At 37.0% G+C, this 17187-nt stretch overlaps 1 protein-coding gene across 1 annotated transcript in view; it reads left to right on the top strand.

Moving 5' to 3' along the window:
• SERPINE3 (serpin family E member 3) overlaps positions 1–17109 on the top strand; it is a 30569-nt gene extending 13460 nt beyond the window's left edge. Inside the window, exons 6-8 of the mRNA XM_047722061.1 lie at positions 5855–5955; positions 16235–16324; positions 16871–17109. Of these exons, the coding sequence (XP_047578017.1) occupies positions 5855–5955; positions 16235–16324; positions 16871–17109 (430 nt within the window). The remainder of the gene's footprint in view (positions 1–5854; positions 5956–16234; positions 16325–16870) is intronic.
• Positions 17110–17187: the final 78 nt, after the last annotated feature.

The following is a 17187-nucleotide window of genomic DNA, read 5'->3' as shown; positions in this document are numbered from 1 at the left end:
AGCAAGAGCAAAAACTTCTGCACCCTGTGGGTAGCAATGCAAAAATCGTGAGGTGTTGAGGTGTGCCTTGGGGTTAAACATCCCCAAACAGTGTATTAGTAGATTCTGGATGAATGATGATGTCTAGCTTCCAAAGTAATATTTTATTTATGAAGAAATAAAATAAAATGTATAGGGACAATTAGTCTTCATTAGGGATATTAGTTAACCAAAAGAATGATCAAGAAAGCCAACAAGTGCTAACAAAGGTCATTTATACCCATAATAATGTAATACCCCACAAAAAAGACTAATAATGTCAAATATATATTTGTTTAATGAGTAAGACATTTGGTTATTAGATCGACATAGTAGGAAGCTAAACATGAGCATTTCTTTTCTGACAACAGAAGTCACATAGTGTTTTTTTATTGAATATAGTTAACATAAGGTGCTACAGTTTCAGGTGTACAGTGTAATGAATCACAAATTCTATACATTATTCAGTGTTCATCATGATAAATGTACTTTTTTTTTAAAGAGTTTATTTATTTATTTGACATAGAGAGAGATCACAAGTAGGCAGAGAGGCAGGCAGAGAGAGGAGGAAGCAGGCTCACTGCTGAGCAGAGAGCCCGATGCGGGGCTCAATCCCAGGACCCTGAGATCATGACCTGAGCTGAAGGCAGAGGCTTAACCCACTGAGGCAACCAGGCGCCCCGATAAATGTACTTTTAATCCCCATCACCTATTTCACCCACCCTCCACCCACCTCCCCTCTGGCAACCACTAGTTTTTTCTCTGTATTTAAGAGTCTGGGGTTTTTTGTATGTGTCTCTTTTTCTCTTTGTTTCTTGTAAGTGTTTTAAAAATCCACCAGATCTTATATATTCGGAAGTTTTGGCCTTCCTTTCAAAGGGCTGCTAATCATCGTCATGTGTGGATTATGCTTTTCTATGGGAGTTTTCTTTTTTTTTTTTTTCTTTTAAGGTTTATTTATTTATTTATTTATTTGACAGAGAGAGAGAGAGAGAGAGAGATCATAAGCAGGCAGAGAGGCAGGCAGAGGGGGAAAGGGAGAAGCAGGCTCCCCGCTGAGAAGAGAGCCAGATCCGGGGCTCAATCCCAGGACCCTGAGATCATGACCTGAGCTGAAGGCAGAGGCTTAACCCACTGAGCCACGCAGGCGCCCTCTTTCTTTTTTAACAAATTAAGATATAATTCACCTAACCATAAAATTCATTCTTTTAAAGCATACAATTCAGAGGTTTTTAGTATATTGGCAAAGTTGTGCAACCATCAGCACTATTCCATTTCAGAACATTTTCATCACCTCTAAAGGAAACTCTGTGTGCCCATTAGTAGTCCCTCCACATTCCTTCTCTTCACTAGTGTCCTAGGCAACCACTAATCTACTTCCATTCTCAATGGACTTGTCTGTACCATACATTTCATATAAATGAAATTGTACAACATGTAGCCTTCTACATCTGGCTGCTTTCACTGAGCATAACGTTTTCAAGGTTCATCCTTGTCGCAGTGGTACATCAGTACTTCATTCTTTTTTATGGTGGAATAATTTCCTACTGTATGGATATTCTACATTTTGCTTTATCCATTCATTGGTCTATAGACATGTAAGTGCCAGGAAACTTTTTGGCATGTTTTTACATTTTGGCTTCTGAAATACATTGATGTGCACATTTTTGTGTAGGTATAGGTTTCTTGGTTATATACCTAGGAATGGAAATACTGAGTCTTGTGTTAACTCTACATTTTACACCTTGAGGACCTACCAGTTTTCCAAGGGGTTATACCACTTTACGTTCCCACCAGCAATCTATGAGGTTCCAGTTTCTCCATACTCTTGTCAACACTTGTTATCATCCATCTTTTTTGATAAGTCCCTCTTCATGTGGGATGTGTGGTGGTACAGAGGTTTCAGTTTGGTTTGATGAAAGTTTCCAGAGTGGATAGTGGTGGTGGGATAACAATGTGAATATACTTCATGCTATGAATAATGTCCTTAAAATGGTAAAATTCTATGTGGTGTATATTTTACTACTGTTTTTTTTTTTTAAGTCCCTCTGAATGGAGGGAAGGATTAAAAAGTAGGGATGTTATAGTGTTTACATTCAGAAACTACATAGTTAATCTTAGTTACATTAGTTACATTGGTAGGATTCACCAACCCCCTTGCCCTCCAGCAGTGCCCTTCTCTGTTTTGGCTTCTCCCTCAGGTTGGAGGCAAGATGGCTGCAACCTGTCTAACCTCACAACAGTAACAACAGCTTTGGAGAAGAAAACCCCCATTTTTTCTTGTAGCCATCGTAGTTGGTGTGAGGTGGTTTCCATGGTGACTTTCATTTGCATTTCCCTAATAACTGATGATGTCAAGCATATTTTCATGTGCTTTCTGGCCATTTACACATCTTTTTTGAAGAAATAGCTATTTGAATTTCCTCTCCACTTCTAAATTGGTTGTCTTTACTGCTGACTTGTGATAGTGCTTTATATATTCTGGATGCTAGTCCCTTATTAGATTTATAATTTGCAAATATTCACTCCCATTTTGTGGGTTGTCTTTTCACTTTCTTGACGGTGTCATTTGAAGCAGAAGTTTTTCATTTTAATGAGGTTCGGTTAATTTATTTTTTCTTTTATTTTTTGTGCTTCTTTGATGTCATTTCTAAGAAACCATTGCCTAACCCAGGTTACAAAGACCTATGTCTATGTTTTTCTAGGAATTTTTAGTTTTAGCTCTTGTATTTTAAATTAATTTTTGTATGTATTATGAGGTAGAGGTCCAATTTCATTCTTTGCATGTGGTTATCCAGTTGTCCCAGCACTATTAATTGAGAAGACTATTCTCTCTCCCATTGAATTTTCTGGGTACCTTTGTTTAAATTAATTGACGGTAAGTTAATGTGTTTATTTCAATGGATTTAGTTTCAGTTCTATTCTATAGGCACAAATGTCTATACTTTACCCAGTATGACACCATCTTGATTACTATAATGTTTAGAATTCAGGAAGTGTTAGCCCTTCGACTTAGTTCTTCTTTTTTCAAGATTGTTTTGGCTAGTCTGAGTCCCATACATTTTCATATGAATTTTAGGATCAGCTCATCAGTTTCTGCAAAAAAGGCAGCTGAGATTTTGATGATGATTGTGTTTAATGTGTATATCAATTTGGGAATACTGCTAACAATATTAACTATTCCAATCTGTGAACACAGGACTCTTTTCATTTTATTTATTTGTTCCTTAGGTTCCTTTGATTATGTTATTTTAGTTTTCAGTTTACAAGTTTTGTATTTCTTTTGTTAAAATTATTTCTAAGTATTTTATTCCTTTTGATGCTATTATAAATGGAATTTTATTTGCAGATTATTAACTGATAGTATAAAAAAAGGTTGACTTTTGTACCCTGGTCTCATATCCTGCCACCCTGATTAACTCATTTATTCTAAGAATTTTTTCACTCTGTGTATGTATTCCTTAAGATTATATATATAAAAGATCAAGTCACTTGTGAGTAGAGATAGGTGTACTTCTTTCTTTCTAATCTGGATGCATTTTATTTCTTTTTCTTGCATAATTGCCCTCCATGCCCTTCAGGACAATGTAAACTAGAAATAGTGGACATCTTTCTCTTATATCTGATCTTAGGCAGAAAGCATTCAGTTTTCACCATTAAGTATGATGTTAGCTATAGGTTTTCTGTAGAGGCCCTTTTGCAGACTGAAAAATTTCCCTTCTGTCCCAAGTTTATTGAGTAATTTTTGTTTTCATGAAAGGGTATTGGATTTTTTTTCCACATGCTTTTCTACATTTATCGAGATGATCATGTAGCCTTTGTCCTTTATTCTGTTAATCTGGTGTTTTACACTGATTTTCATATGTTGAACATACCTTGCATTCCTGGGATAAATCCCACTTGGTCATGGTGGGATTTATATTTTGCTGGATTCAATTCACTAATATTTGGTTGAGGATTTTGTGTCTACATTCATAAGGGGTATTAGTCTGTAGTTTTCTTTTCTAGTGATATCATTGTCTGGATTTGGTAAAGGGCAATTTTTTTTACTCAGGATATTTTTGTAGCATTTCTTCTGGGCTGGCCTTCATAGCCATACAAGAAAAAAAAAATCACTCTCACCTTTTATGGTCATATCTCACTTTTACTATTATCTTTAGTTACTAAAAAATATTACCCAGTTTTATCACCTACCATAATCACTGTATGTGGCTTCAAACTTCCCCGAGCTTTTTCTCAATATCCCTGAGAAACATTAAACCACAGTGAGAACAATAAAGTGCATGAGCTATGTTGGGCATTGTTGAGCACTTTACAAGAATTATTTCACTTAATCTTCACAAATCTAATAACTAAATACTATTATTATGCTCATTTCACAAATAAGGAATTGGAGGCAAAGAGAAGTAAAGTAACTTGCCCCAGTTCCCTTAGCCAGTAAGAGGCTGTGCCAAGATTCAAACCCTGGCATTGGACTACCAAATTCATGCTCTTAACCAATATGTTTCAGCATTGAGATTTTTCAAAATGGATGTGTTTTAAGTATTTAAGAAAATTTCAGAAGAGGTGATCAAAATTTTTTGAGAATGTCAGCATAGTTGGAGGAAACATGTGTACCTTTTTGGAAAACTATTCTAAAGATCCAAAACATGTATTTATGAGAAAATATGATGCTTCTGTTTAAAATTTTGGTCACCTTGTCTTGTATGGCAATGAAGATCTTTGATATTAAATGGTCTTGTCCAGTATTTTTACTTTCCTACAAGTTCTGCATAGTTTATAGAAAAAGTTCATCTAAATTCTATTTCAATGTTTTTTTATTTTCAAAGAAAAATAACATGAGCAATCCTTTAAAAGGATCCTTCAACAGTAAAATTTTAAATGCTTTGCCCTTGGAGAAATATTACAAAGTTGGTGTGTTGATTCTTCCTGCTCTCAGGACTTATTAGGAAAACCAAAATTTTTACTTGCATTTTTTCCCTCCTGTGCATCGAAGACACACAAGGAACACAGCAAACACAAAAATATGGCTTATCAAATATGAACATATTCAATGACACACTCTATTAATTGTTAATCAACAGCTTCTTTTCTCCACCTACTATGTGAGATGTCTCAGGACATGGGAGGTAGCAAAGGGTAGACGCCAAGAGCACAGGCTCTGCATGCAGACAGCCTTGCTTTGAGTTGAGTTCCACCACGTATTCATTACATCATCTTGGGCAAGTGTCTTAATCTCTTTAGGCTTCAGTTTTCTCATCTGTAAAATGAGGATAATAATAACATAGTTATGTGAAGATGAAATTAGATAATCTACATAAAACACTTGTCATAGTATCTAGCACATTGTAAGCACTCATTAATTAGTTACTATTAGGAAATAAAGAATTGACTGGGATATCCTCTCTTCTCAAGTAGTTCATAATATCATGAATAACAGTAATAGGAAGGAGAATAGTCCATACACCAAAAGAGCAGAACAAACAAAGTGTTAATGGGGACTTAGCAACCAAAGGACACAAAACAGCTGGAGAAGAGAGGAGGGGATAACAACTGAATGGAGCCTAGAGGAAATGGAGGTAAGTCAAAGGCCATCAAAGGAGATGGGGTGGAAAGAACAGCAAAAGCAAAGGTATAGAGGTGGAAGAGAGAGCCCTGTGTGGTCAGAGTAGTCAGTGGGTAGGGTTTATGAGAAGGAACAGTGAAAAATAAAGCTGAAAATGAGGCTGGAGATCCCTGACTTCCAAGTTAGGGAGTTTGGCAGTCATGTGGTGTGTATGAAAATATTTTGAATGAGATTTTTAAATGAAAGTTGATGGTTTGTTTTGTTTTTTAGATTCAGGATCCAAAATCATTTCAATTTAAAAAGCATTTTAAATTCTTGGGGAGTCACCGATCTTTTTGATCCACTCAAAGCTAACTTGAAAGGAATTTCAGGTAACATTTCTTCTTTCAAAATTTTTGGCATTGTGCTTGGGGGCAGCTTTGTCATACCTTGATTAAGGGATTTTCATCTACCAAGGCTTCAATGGTACAGTCAGAGTTAACATTATTTAAAAGAGGAAAGAAAGCTTTGCTTTATATAAATTCTTATATAAACATATAAGACATATAAGCATATTCTATTGCTCCAGATAACAGCCAAATTTGGGTTGGACTTTGTGGGAGAGGAGTGTTTCTTGAGACCTCTAAGCCCTGTTTTTGGAGACCACCTTCAGAGTGAGGTCAATGGCCATAGAACACAATACAACTCACCCTCCCTCTGCCTATCATGACTGGGAGCATGCCAGAGACAGCAGTGCAGTAACAGAACTCTTCATTCTGCCCTCCCACTGTCATGCTAGCCTCACAGTTGCCCTTTGTTTCTACCTCTTCCCTCTCCTGCCCTCCTTGTGCCATTTCTGTCCTCTTCTCATAAACTAACCTTGAAACTCTCTCATCCATCCAACTTCTTTTCTTCAAATTACTCACGTCCCTGTAATCTTGCCCTAAAGTTGTTCTCCTTTCCCAAGTCCCTATTAAATTTCTTTGCTCCCAGTAGATGCACTGCTACTAATCAATAGGAGCTGTATTTGCTTATGATCTGACAGGGAACTTACACCAAATAGTAAAAAAGAATGGAATGCCAAAACTTTATGTTCCAGAATCTTCTCAGAAGCCATTAGTTAAACTATTGCTAACTCCAAAGGCTCAGGTTTGTTTCCACTCTGGATAGTAATAAATTATTTTTATGAAGATGATGCCGTAGCAGGTATTTTCATTGGCCTTAATACTTTCTTTGCCCGATGAGCTTCAGAATCTCCATTTTAAATGCTAGAACCTCATCACACAGAGTTTTCTAAAGCTTGCTCAAAATCTTATTAAGCGATCACACACATAAATACACACAAACACACACAGGAATTTGGTCCATAAAAGCAGTCTTGGCTTATGTGTTAAATGTAACTAGACAAGCTAAATGGCAGTTACTTGTCAAATAAAGCATAGGAGGAAGGATCTATTCTAGATTTTTTAAAACCCACCAGCACTGTACTCATTACCTAAACATGCAAAGAGAAAAGCAAAGCAATAGTCAAGTTTGGCCATAGTGCCCCCAACAATGCTTGATGCACAATGGATAGCCAATAAATATTGTTGACTTGGTTGAATGACACAACCAGGAATTTTCCCTGGTGACACAGGCATAATCTGACACTGTAGGGAAAAGAGAAAGCCTAGAGTGAAAGAATCAGAGGTCAAGGAAAGGGGAAGGGATAATGAACTTGAGTGTACTCTATCTTTAGTAATATGCAAAATCCAATCACAGTGTCTTTTTCTGACTCCAGAACTAGCGAGGGCATTCCTTTTGTTGATGATGATACCATTCTTCCTTTGATCATTCTAGTTCAAAACTTTGGGACCATTCTTAACCTTTTCTTCCACACCAACACATTCAATTGATCACTGTGACTCACTGATTGTTTCTTCATAGTTCTTAATCTCTCTGCCTTTATGTCCTAGAAGTACATCTCAAAGTACCATTAATCCTGTGTCCTTAAATAGGACTGTGCTTAACCCACCCACATCATCATGCAACTCCCCTACTGATAAAGACTTCCAAGGCCCATAAGTTCTCTTGACAAGATATAACAAGCAACCTAGTTTAGAAAGAACAATTTTTCATGCCTTTTTTTATGATACAGTTAAAGTCTATGTAGATTTGTTCAAACCAGCAGAAATACAGGCCCATGGATCTAACTTGTTAAATAATTACCGAGCAGTTACCCATGTGCCACGTGTGAAGCTTAAATTAATGTCTCTTACTGATAAGACACATCAGCCTTATCTTCTCCCATAAAGTTTTGTTCCTCTAACATGGGATCACCAAACAATGATCCAATCCCTGTTTTTATAAATAAAGTTTTAATGAAACAGCCATTCCCATTTATTTACAGACCATCTATGGTTGCTTTCCTGCTACAATGGCAGAATTAGGCAGTTGCAAGAGACTGCATATGGTCTGCAATTGCTAAAATATTTAATATCTTGGCCTTTACAGATAAAGTTTGCCAACTACAGTATTGCTTTCCAATACCCTTCTTTAAACATAATCAAGAGACTAGTCACTTCATTGCCTAAGTGAGCTAATTGACTTAGTTATAGAGACATGGTGACTGAATCTTTCTAACAAATAGTTTCATCGTTCCCAAAATGAGGTGGCTACCACCCACTTCACATCTTACTTATGGAAATAAAATTCTTTAACATATAGCAAAGCATCAGCAGAGAGCTTGCCAAAAAATAAGTCATCAGAAAATGCTGGTCTCCCTTCTTATAATTAATGAGGTTATGAAGGTTGTGCTATTGGTAGAAGCTCAAACCACAGGGAATATTTGGCCTTTTCTTTCTATTTGGTTCCAGTGCCCAGAATCATTTTACTTAAGTTCTCCTTCCCCATTTAAGTTCTCCTTCCCATTTAAAAGTGACTTGTCTCTTCCTTCATGGCATCAAATCCTTTCCTGTTGCCTAAAAAAAATCTTGTTCAGTATCATCTCAAGGCCCAGCTGAGCCCAGGTTATAATTTTTCTCCCTAGACATCCTTGACACTACATGTTATAAAGCTTTTAAGAGTAATTCCAGTTTCACTTACACAAAAGGTACCAGCTGGATATATACTTCTTAAGCAATCAAAAGGATCAGCAGGCTTTGATACAAACCCATGCTTCCTAATCCAAGAAATACTACTTTTGCATAAAGTTAAAACTTCAAAGAAACATCTTTTTCTTGACTTTTATAAGTGAATAATTAGTTTCCAATGTCTGCTCACTGAGAACTACAAGCTCCATGTTACTACAACTTAAATGAGCAAACCACTCATAGTTGTTTGGATCCATACTGAAGTTAACTTATAGCACACCAGATGACTGATCAGAACTGCAATAGGGCATCAAGATGGTGAGATAGATCATTTCCAACTTCAGTCCCCCTCCTAAGAAGACCAACTAGCCACTGTCCATAGACAAGTCACCACTGTGGAAATCCCAGCACCCAGATGTGAAGCTGAAGCACCTCTCTGAACCACAGAGACTGAGAAGACCACATTATAATGATAAAAGGAGCAGCTACACTTGGTCTGTATCACTCCTCCTCCAGGCGGGCACAGCAGTCACCAAGAGTGCCCTCTCAGGCCTACTATAATTTCTCCAGTGAGAAAAGAAAACCAAGGTGGATATCCAACTCTTCCAGTGTTGCAGGAAACTTTCTGGAAAATCCATTCAAGTCTTGCCTCCTGGGGAAGACTCAGGAATCAGATAGAGAAGGAGAATGTGGGAGGCAAGGCTTACACTAGTCAACATTCAGACCTTGGCAGACCATATTCCTGCCTGTAGCAGTACACAAGCAAAGACTCCAGCCATCAGGAATGTCCATCTGCAAGGCCAGGCTGGTAGCCCCAACTGGCCAGAAAACATGGTTGGCAATTCTGCCTGATTTGGATCCCTAGTCAATGGACCATACTACCACTCTACCTTGCAGGAAAGCAAATTCACAGCCCTACTCAACTGCTAGGCACAGTCTCAAGTCCCATCCATCAAGGAAGCCTGACAAGAGAACCAGCTAGTTGAAGCCCATCCTACAGCTCTGCTTGGGCAGAGAGCCTGGCCAGCAGTCCTTCCCAACTGTTGAGCATATCCCCTACCTCCACATAACCAGGGAGTCTGAAGAATGACCTTGGGGAGCCTTGTAGCCCAACCCACAGTGCTACTAAGTCACAGATCTCAGCTTGTAGCCCCACCCAACTTCAGGGCACAGCTGGCAGCCCCACCTGAACATGGAGCCCAACCAGCAGCACCATCCAGTTGGGAAGCACAGCATAAGACCACCTGACTGACCAGGAAAGATTGTAGAGTCCCTCTCACAGTCACCCAATTATGGTGTCCAACCAGTGGCACCACCCTGTCAGGGAACACAGCTACAACTTCATTGACCAAGAGTTGATTGTAAACTTAGGGACTCAACCTGACTGTGAAAGGATTGAGCCACTAACTCTGACATAGCCAGAAGTGCCACCTGAATAGCAAGCCCACCCAGCAGCACTGCTTGAATACAAACCCAACCAGCAGTCCCACCCAGCCACAGAACTCAGGCAGCAGCAGCCCCCTGCAAACTCAAAGCATATGGAGAGGTTTTGCCCACACAGAGATGATGACAGTAAGCCCCAACCTGCCCACAAATTCTGCCAGCTGATTGGTAAATATCTTTCCTTACCAAAGCAAACCTGTAAAGCCTGGAAAAGGAGACCCCTTACTGAAATGCACAGATAGCAATACAAAGAAGCAAGGACCATGAAAAATGAGAAAAACATACCATTCAAAGAAATTAATAAAGCCCTAATAGCTACCCTAAAAATGTGGAGATGTTTGAACTGTCTGACAAAGATTCAGAACAATCCTCTTGAAGAAATTCAGCAGACTACAAGAACACAAAGACAACTAACAATATTAGGAAAACAATGCACAAAATAAAAAGTTCAAGTAAGAAATAGAAACCATCAAACAAAACACAACCAAGAAACCCAAACAAATGGAGATCCTAAAGCTAAAGAATAAAATGCCTGCACTGAAGAATTCAATAGAGAGCTTCAACAAGACTCAGCCAAACAGAGTAAACCATCAGCCAGAAGATAAATCATTTGAAATTATCTAGTCAGAGGAACAAAAAGAAAAAAAGAATAAAAGGGTGAAGAAAGCCCATGGAAATTGGGGACTTCACAAAAGAAAAAATATACTCATTATGGGAATCCCAAAAGATGAAAGGAAAAAAAGGGAAAGTCTACTTAAAGCAATAATGGCCAAAAACATCCCAAAAATGGGGAGAGAAATGGGCTTGCAGATTCACGAGGCCCAATGAATCCTAATAGGTTGAACCCAAAAAGGGCTACACCAAGACACATTACAGTTAAATTGTCAGAAGTCAAAGACAAAGAATTTTAAAAACAGCAAGAAAGAAGAAACAAGCTACCTAACAAGGGAACCCACATAAGATGATCAATGGATTTCTCAACAAAAACTGCAGGCCAGGATAGAGTGGAAGGACATATACAAAATTTTGAAAGAAAAAAATTGTCAATCAGGAATGCTATATCTGACAAAGTTGTTCCTCAAGTGAAGCAGAGATAAATCTTTTCCAAACCAAAAAAAGCTAAGGAAATTTATCACCACTAAACCTGCCTTACAAGATATGCTAAAGGACATTTTTAAAGCTGAAATAAGGATGCTAATTAACACTATAAAAATGTATGAAAATGTAAAAATCACTAATAATGGTAAGTATATGGTCAAAATTAGATTCTCTAATATTGTAATAGTGGTACATAATTACAACTAATCAACGAATTCAGTAAAGTTGTAGGATAAAAAATGAAATACGAATATGCATTGTGTTTCTTTACACTAACAACAAACTACCTGAAAAAGAAATAAAGAAAACAATTCCACTTACAGTTGCATCAGAAACAATAAAATACTTGAGAATAAATTCAACCAAGTGAGGAGAAATATCTCTACATTGAAAACTATAACACACTCATGAAAGAAATTGAAAAGGACACACATAAATGGGAAAACATCCCATTCCAATCCCTGTTCATGGATTGGGAGAATTAATATTGTTAAAGTGTCTGTACTACTGAAACCAATCTTCAGATTCAATGCACTCCCTATCAAAATTCCAATGGCATTTTCACAGAAATAGAAAAAAAAATTCTAAAATTAGTGTGGAACCACAAAAGATCCCAAATAGCCAAAGCAATCCTGAGAAAGAACAAAGCTGGAGGCGTCACACTTCCTGAGCTCAAACTCTATTATAAACCTATAGTAATCAAAACAGTATAGTACTGGCATAAAAAGAGACATGTAGACAAATGGGGTAGAATCAAGACCCCAGAACAAAATCCGTGCATATAGTCAACTAATATTCAACAAAGAAGCCAATAATACTCCATAGGGAAAAGATAGTCTTTCCAATGAATGGTGCTGGGAAAATTGGATATTCACATGCAAAAGAATGAAACTGGACCTATATCTTACAACACTCACAAAAATTAACTCAAAATGGATTAAAGACTTAAAATATCTGAAGCCATAAACTCTTAGAAAAAAGCATAGGGGAAAAACTCCTTGAAATTGGTCTTGGCAATGATTTTTTGGATCTGACACCAAAAGAATTAGCAACAAAAGTAAAAAGAAACAAGTGGGACTACATCAAACTAAACATGTATTCATATCAAAAGAAATAACAAAATGGAAAGGAAACCTGCAGAATGGGAGAAAATTTTTGTAAAACCACATACCTAAGGGATTAATATCCAAAATATATAAGGAACTCATACAACCTAATTGCAAATAATAATAACAATCTGATTTTTAAATGGAAAAAGGATCTGAATAAACATTTTTCCAAATAAGATATTCAAATAACTAACAGGTACATGAAAATGTGCTGATTATCACTAATCATCAGGGAAATGCAAATCAAAACCACAGTGAGCTATTACCTCATACCTCTTAGAACGGCTATTATCAAAAAGACAAGAGAGAACAAATGCTGGCAAGGATGTGGAGAAAAGGAACTTTGTACACTGTTCACAGGAATTTAAATCAGTCCAACCATTATGGAAAGTCCTATGGAGGTTTCTCAAAAAATAAAAGTAGAACTACCACATTATCCAGCAATTCTACTTCTGAATATGTGCCCAATGGAACTTAAATCACTAGCAAAGAAATAACTCCACCTCATGTTGATAGCAGCATTATGTACAATAGCCAAGATAAGGAAAAAAATCTAAGTGTCCATCAGCAGATGAATGGATAGAGCAGCTTTGGTATATATATTTTGATGGAATATTATTAGCCATAAAAAAGAAGGAAATTCTTCTATTTGCAACAACCTAGAAAAACCTTGAGGGCATTATGCTGAGTGAAATAAATCAGAGAGAAATACACTGTATGATCTCACATGTGGATTCTAAAAAAAATCAAAGTCACAGAAACACAGAGTAGATTGAAGGTTGCCCAGGGCAGGGATAGGTAGGAGTTGGGGGGTTGGGTGAAGGTGGTCAAAGGGTACAAACTTCCGGTTATAATTCTAGGGATGTAATGTACAGCATGGTGACTATATAGTTAACGATGCTGTATTATCTATTTGAAAGTTGTGAAGACAGCAGATCTTACAATACACACAAAAATTGTAATTATGTGAGGTGATGGAGGTGTTAACTAATTTTACTGTGATGATCATTTTGCAATATATACATATATACATATATGAAATCATCACATTATATACATTAAACTTACACAATGTTATATCAATTATATCTCAAAAAGCTGGGTGGCAGGGAGATGTGGGCTTGAGGAGAACAGAGAAAGCAACTGACCATAGCCTGGCTTCAGAGGCCATTTCAAATTCTTTTTAGCACTCTCTCTCTCTCTCTATATCCGGGTCTGGGTGCTATATGACACATTCCACCTGTTACAACTAAGTGATAAGAAGATGAGAAAGATAAACTAGAAGCAAATTCTGGCAATAACTGTTTTAATGCCACGAAATTTGCCAGTAGTAAATAGTAATAATTGGAAGGACAAATGACACAGAAAATGATGTTTCTCCTACATTTTGAGAATCTGAGGTTCCAATGTTGGGAAAGACCCATTCTGTGGTTTACCCCTATGGTTGACATGAATACTTGTAGATAGTATAGAAGAGTGGAGAATATGCCAGGAAGGAGGGTAAGAAGAATCTTAAAACACTTGGCTTTGGATATTGAAATGTAATATAGAAGTAAATGGGTTTAGGATGGACTACAGTTTTCCAGAACACTAATCTAGTAAATCTAGAGACAGGAGATGATGCAGGTCATTCCGTGGCTAAACATTACATATTATAGTTCTCCTGCAGAGATTCACTACAAATATCAGCAAATAAGCAGCTCTAAGTTCACTACTAAAAACAAAAACACAAACTATTCAACCTGCATTCCCTGTTTTAATTAATCATGGATCCCTTTTAATAGCATAGCATCTATAAAAAATCTTGGGAATAAATTTGGGGATAACATGTTGCATGACCCTCGATGGCACTAAATAGCCACGAGCACTCGAGAAGATGAACGCAAAGCGGGAGAATGCCTTTGTGTCTGGATTTTTCTGCATTGCTTTCATTAGTTGCATAAAATAGCTACTTGACAGAAGTAAGCAAATAGAGATCTGTCACACAAGATCAAGCAAGAAGAGAAACACAAACCTACAATGACTCCTGAATTCTTATTTTGATCACAAATGTTTATGATCTGAAATGTTTTTAACGCTTCCTAGAGATAAAATTTAAGAGAGGTGTGGATGCTGGGGCAAGACAGGCCATGGGTCTTGGCTCAGTGTCTGTGCAAACATGTAACTGTCAACTATCGGACCACTCCTAGTGTGATGGAGAAAAGCTATGCTATTTAATTGAAACTCAAGAAATTTTAATAGCCAAGCCTATCTATCTAAAGACTCATTCATACCAATTGGTCCTATTTTTCACATTATGTCAAGGTGCCTGGACTCTATCACAACCACATTTACTGTATCTTAGTTGGTAGAGTTTCATAGTGAACCTCTGTTGACTTCATGGACGCTGATTTGAAATGTTCAGGTACCACAACACTATGAGGTCACAGGTAAGTAAAACCTCATGAGCATCAAAGAACCATTATTTAGCCACAAAATTTAGAGAAATTCTCTAATTTTGACATTGCATTTCAGTTTACTCAATGAGCTAGTGAAAGAAACTATGAATTAGAGAGAAATTTCTTTTCTAAAAGATCCTACAGAAAAAGACCAACTGCTAAAATCAATCAGATTCTTCACTGGTTTTAGGACAAATGATACCAGGTGAATGCTTCCATTGATTTTTCCCTTCCTCTGACCTTTGTCTGGTCCCCTTCAATGATGCTGGAAAATAACTGTTTCTTACAACAAATATAGCCAACTCACAATTTCCTGTGTATACCTTATTTAGAAGATGGATGAATTGCTGCATATCCTATACTCGGCTGGTTTTATTCTCTCACGACATTCATTTGCATCTCCTTGTATGTGCATGAAAAATGCAAAACAATTTAATTAGTCTAAGATGAAACAAAGAAGCTCTCTCAAAATACAACATGTAGATTGAAATGATTATTTTAAGACTCATGCCACAGATCCCTTTCCAGTGGCACGCTGGAGTTGACTAGAATACTTCTTGCAAGGTGGTATCTTTTTGTGGTGGGGTGGGGTGGAAATGGGTGCTGCACTGTCAGAAAACCTGCAAATGCCCAATTTCTACTTCTTTTCAAGTGTGTGACCTCAGATCACTTAACAGCACATTCTCAAATGAAAGGGTAGGTAATAACTAAAGTTTCTGCTAGTTCTAAACATTCTTATATACCTTCGTTATGTCAAATACAACATCACTGCAGGAAGTTGTTTAAAAATGCTTAATGGTTAACTTAAGCTATCAATTTCTCTAACTTAATCATTCATATCCCTGTTTGCAAAGCTTCTTTGAAAGTGTTAGCACACAACTATTACAGTTCTAACCTCTTATTATCTTTGCAGATTCTAGACCATGGGGCAAATTACTGCATGACTGCATTCAGTATACTGAATGTACTCTGTACACTTAGTATACTGAGTGTAGTCATGCAGCTTTTAGACACATTTTTAATACATTGAGTTATGACTTTTAAGATCCATTGTACAAACCTGTGACTGTCATTTAAAGGTGGCTCTTAAAATGCAGTCCAAGAAAACATTCAAGGGAAATCATCTCAGAGGCTGGCTGAAAATGCAGATTCTTGGATGCCAGAATCCATTTTAACACGTACTCTGGCAATTCTTATACAAAGCTTAAAAAGTACTGGCTGAAGGAAAGATTTCAGTATTAACTAGAAATTATTTTTAAAAACTATTTTAAAAAGAGGGCACAGCTCTATATATTAATTTGGGAGGGATTATTTATTAAATTCACCAAATCTGAGGTCTTAGAAGTCACATAAAATATTGCAGCTTAAGAATTTTCCAGACAAATCTCTCCCTAGCTATAGTAAGCAGCAGGACACTGTAATTAAGTACATTCTTTAAAAATACTCAAATCCTGAAGCTAAATGCATTAAAGATGGAAATAAGCAATTCGTATTTTTATTTCCCGGGATTAGGCCAAGATGACTTTTATTATGTTTCTGAAGCAATCCACAAAGCCAAGATTGAGGTTTCAGAGGAAGGCACCGAGGCATCAACAGCCACAGGTATGTTCAGAAAGGGGTCGGCAAGCACTCAGTTACACTGCTTGCCCTTATCTGCCTTAGTCACATTTATCCAGTTCAATCTTCACATTTCTAAACCTTCCCACTGAAAAACCCCAAGTCCAGATATGGCATAGCATTTTCAAAAAAAAAAAAATGTTAATACAGAGCAAGGGTTTGAAAAATGATGGGAGAAGAGAAATCCATTTTGAAAGGATTTGTCCCATCATCCCCATCAATAAGGAATGAAGTCATTCTGAAAATTACCTTTAGTAAGGAATTTATTCCAAGGAGTACTTTGAAAATGGGACACGGGGTTGGCTAAACGTTTTCTTAATTTTCCCATTAATTTCCCTTAATTTTCTGACATCTTCTTAATTTTCCCATTTGTACCCCCAGCATAACACTAAACAATGAAATGTTATCATTAGGATGTTTTTATTTCTTCAAAAAATCAAGGGATATAACTGACTTCATATCCAATTTTCATAGTGACTTTCCTCTAATGAATAGAAAATGCAATGGGATTCTTCTTTCTCTCTCCTGCAGCTCTGTTGTTACTGAAAAGATCTCGGATTCCTTTTTTTAAAGCAGATCGGCCATTCTTCTTTTTCCTGAGAGAACCCAACACAGGTAGGACAGTATTTTTTGACAGAATTCAGATAAATATATATCACCATCTCTCTAGCAACAAGCACCCATTTGTCCGCTGTGGCCTAGAACAAGCATTCCTTCTAGCTAGTTTCTATGGTTTCACAATCTTCCCAGTTTCTTGTCGCGTATCCTGAGAAAGGGGAGTGTTCCATAACTACAAACGAAAATTAATATCCTCCATGTTGTTTTTTACTTCTCCTTCAGCTCATTTT

The sequence above is a fragment of the Lutra lutra genome, chromosome 3, assembly GCF_902655055.1.
Source record: "Lutra lutra chromosome 3, mLutLut1.2, whole genome shotgun sequence".
Taxonomy (NCBI): Eukaryota; Metazoa; Chordata; class Mammalia; order Carnivora; family Mustelidae; genus Lutra; species Lutra lutra.
Note: the sequence above shows the minus strand (reverse complement) of the source record. Positions and strands in the feature narration are given on the sequence as shown.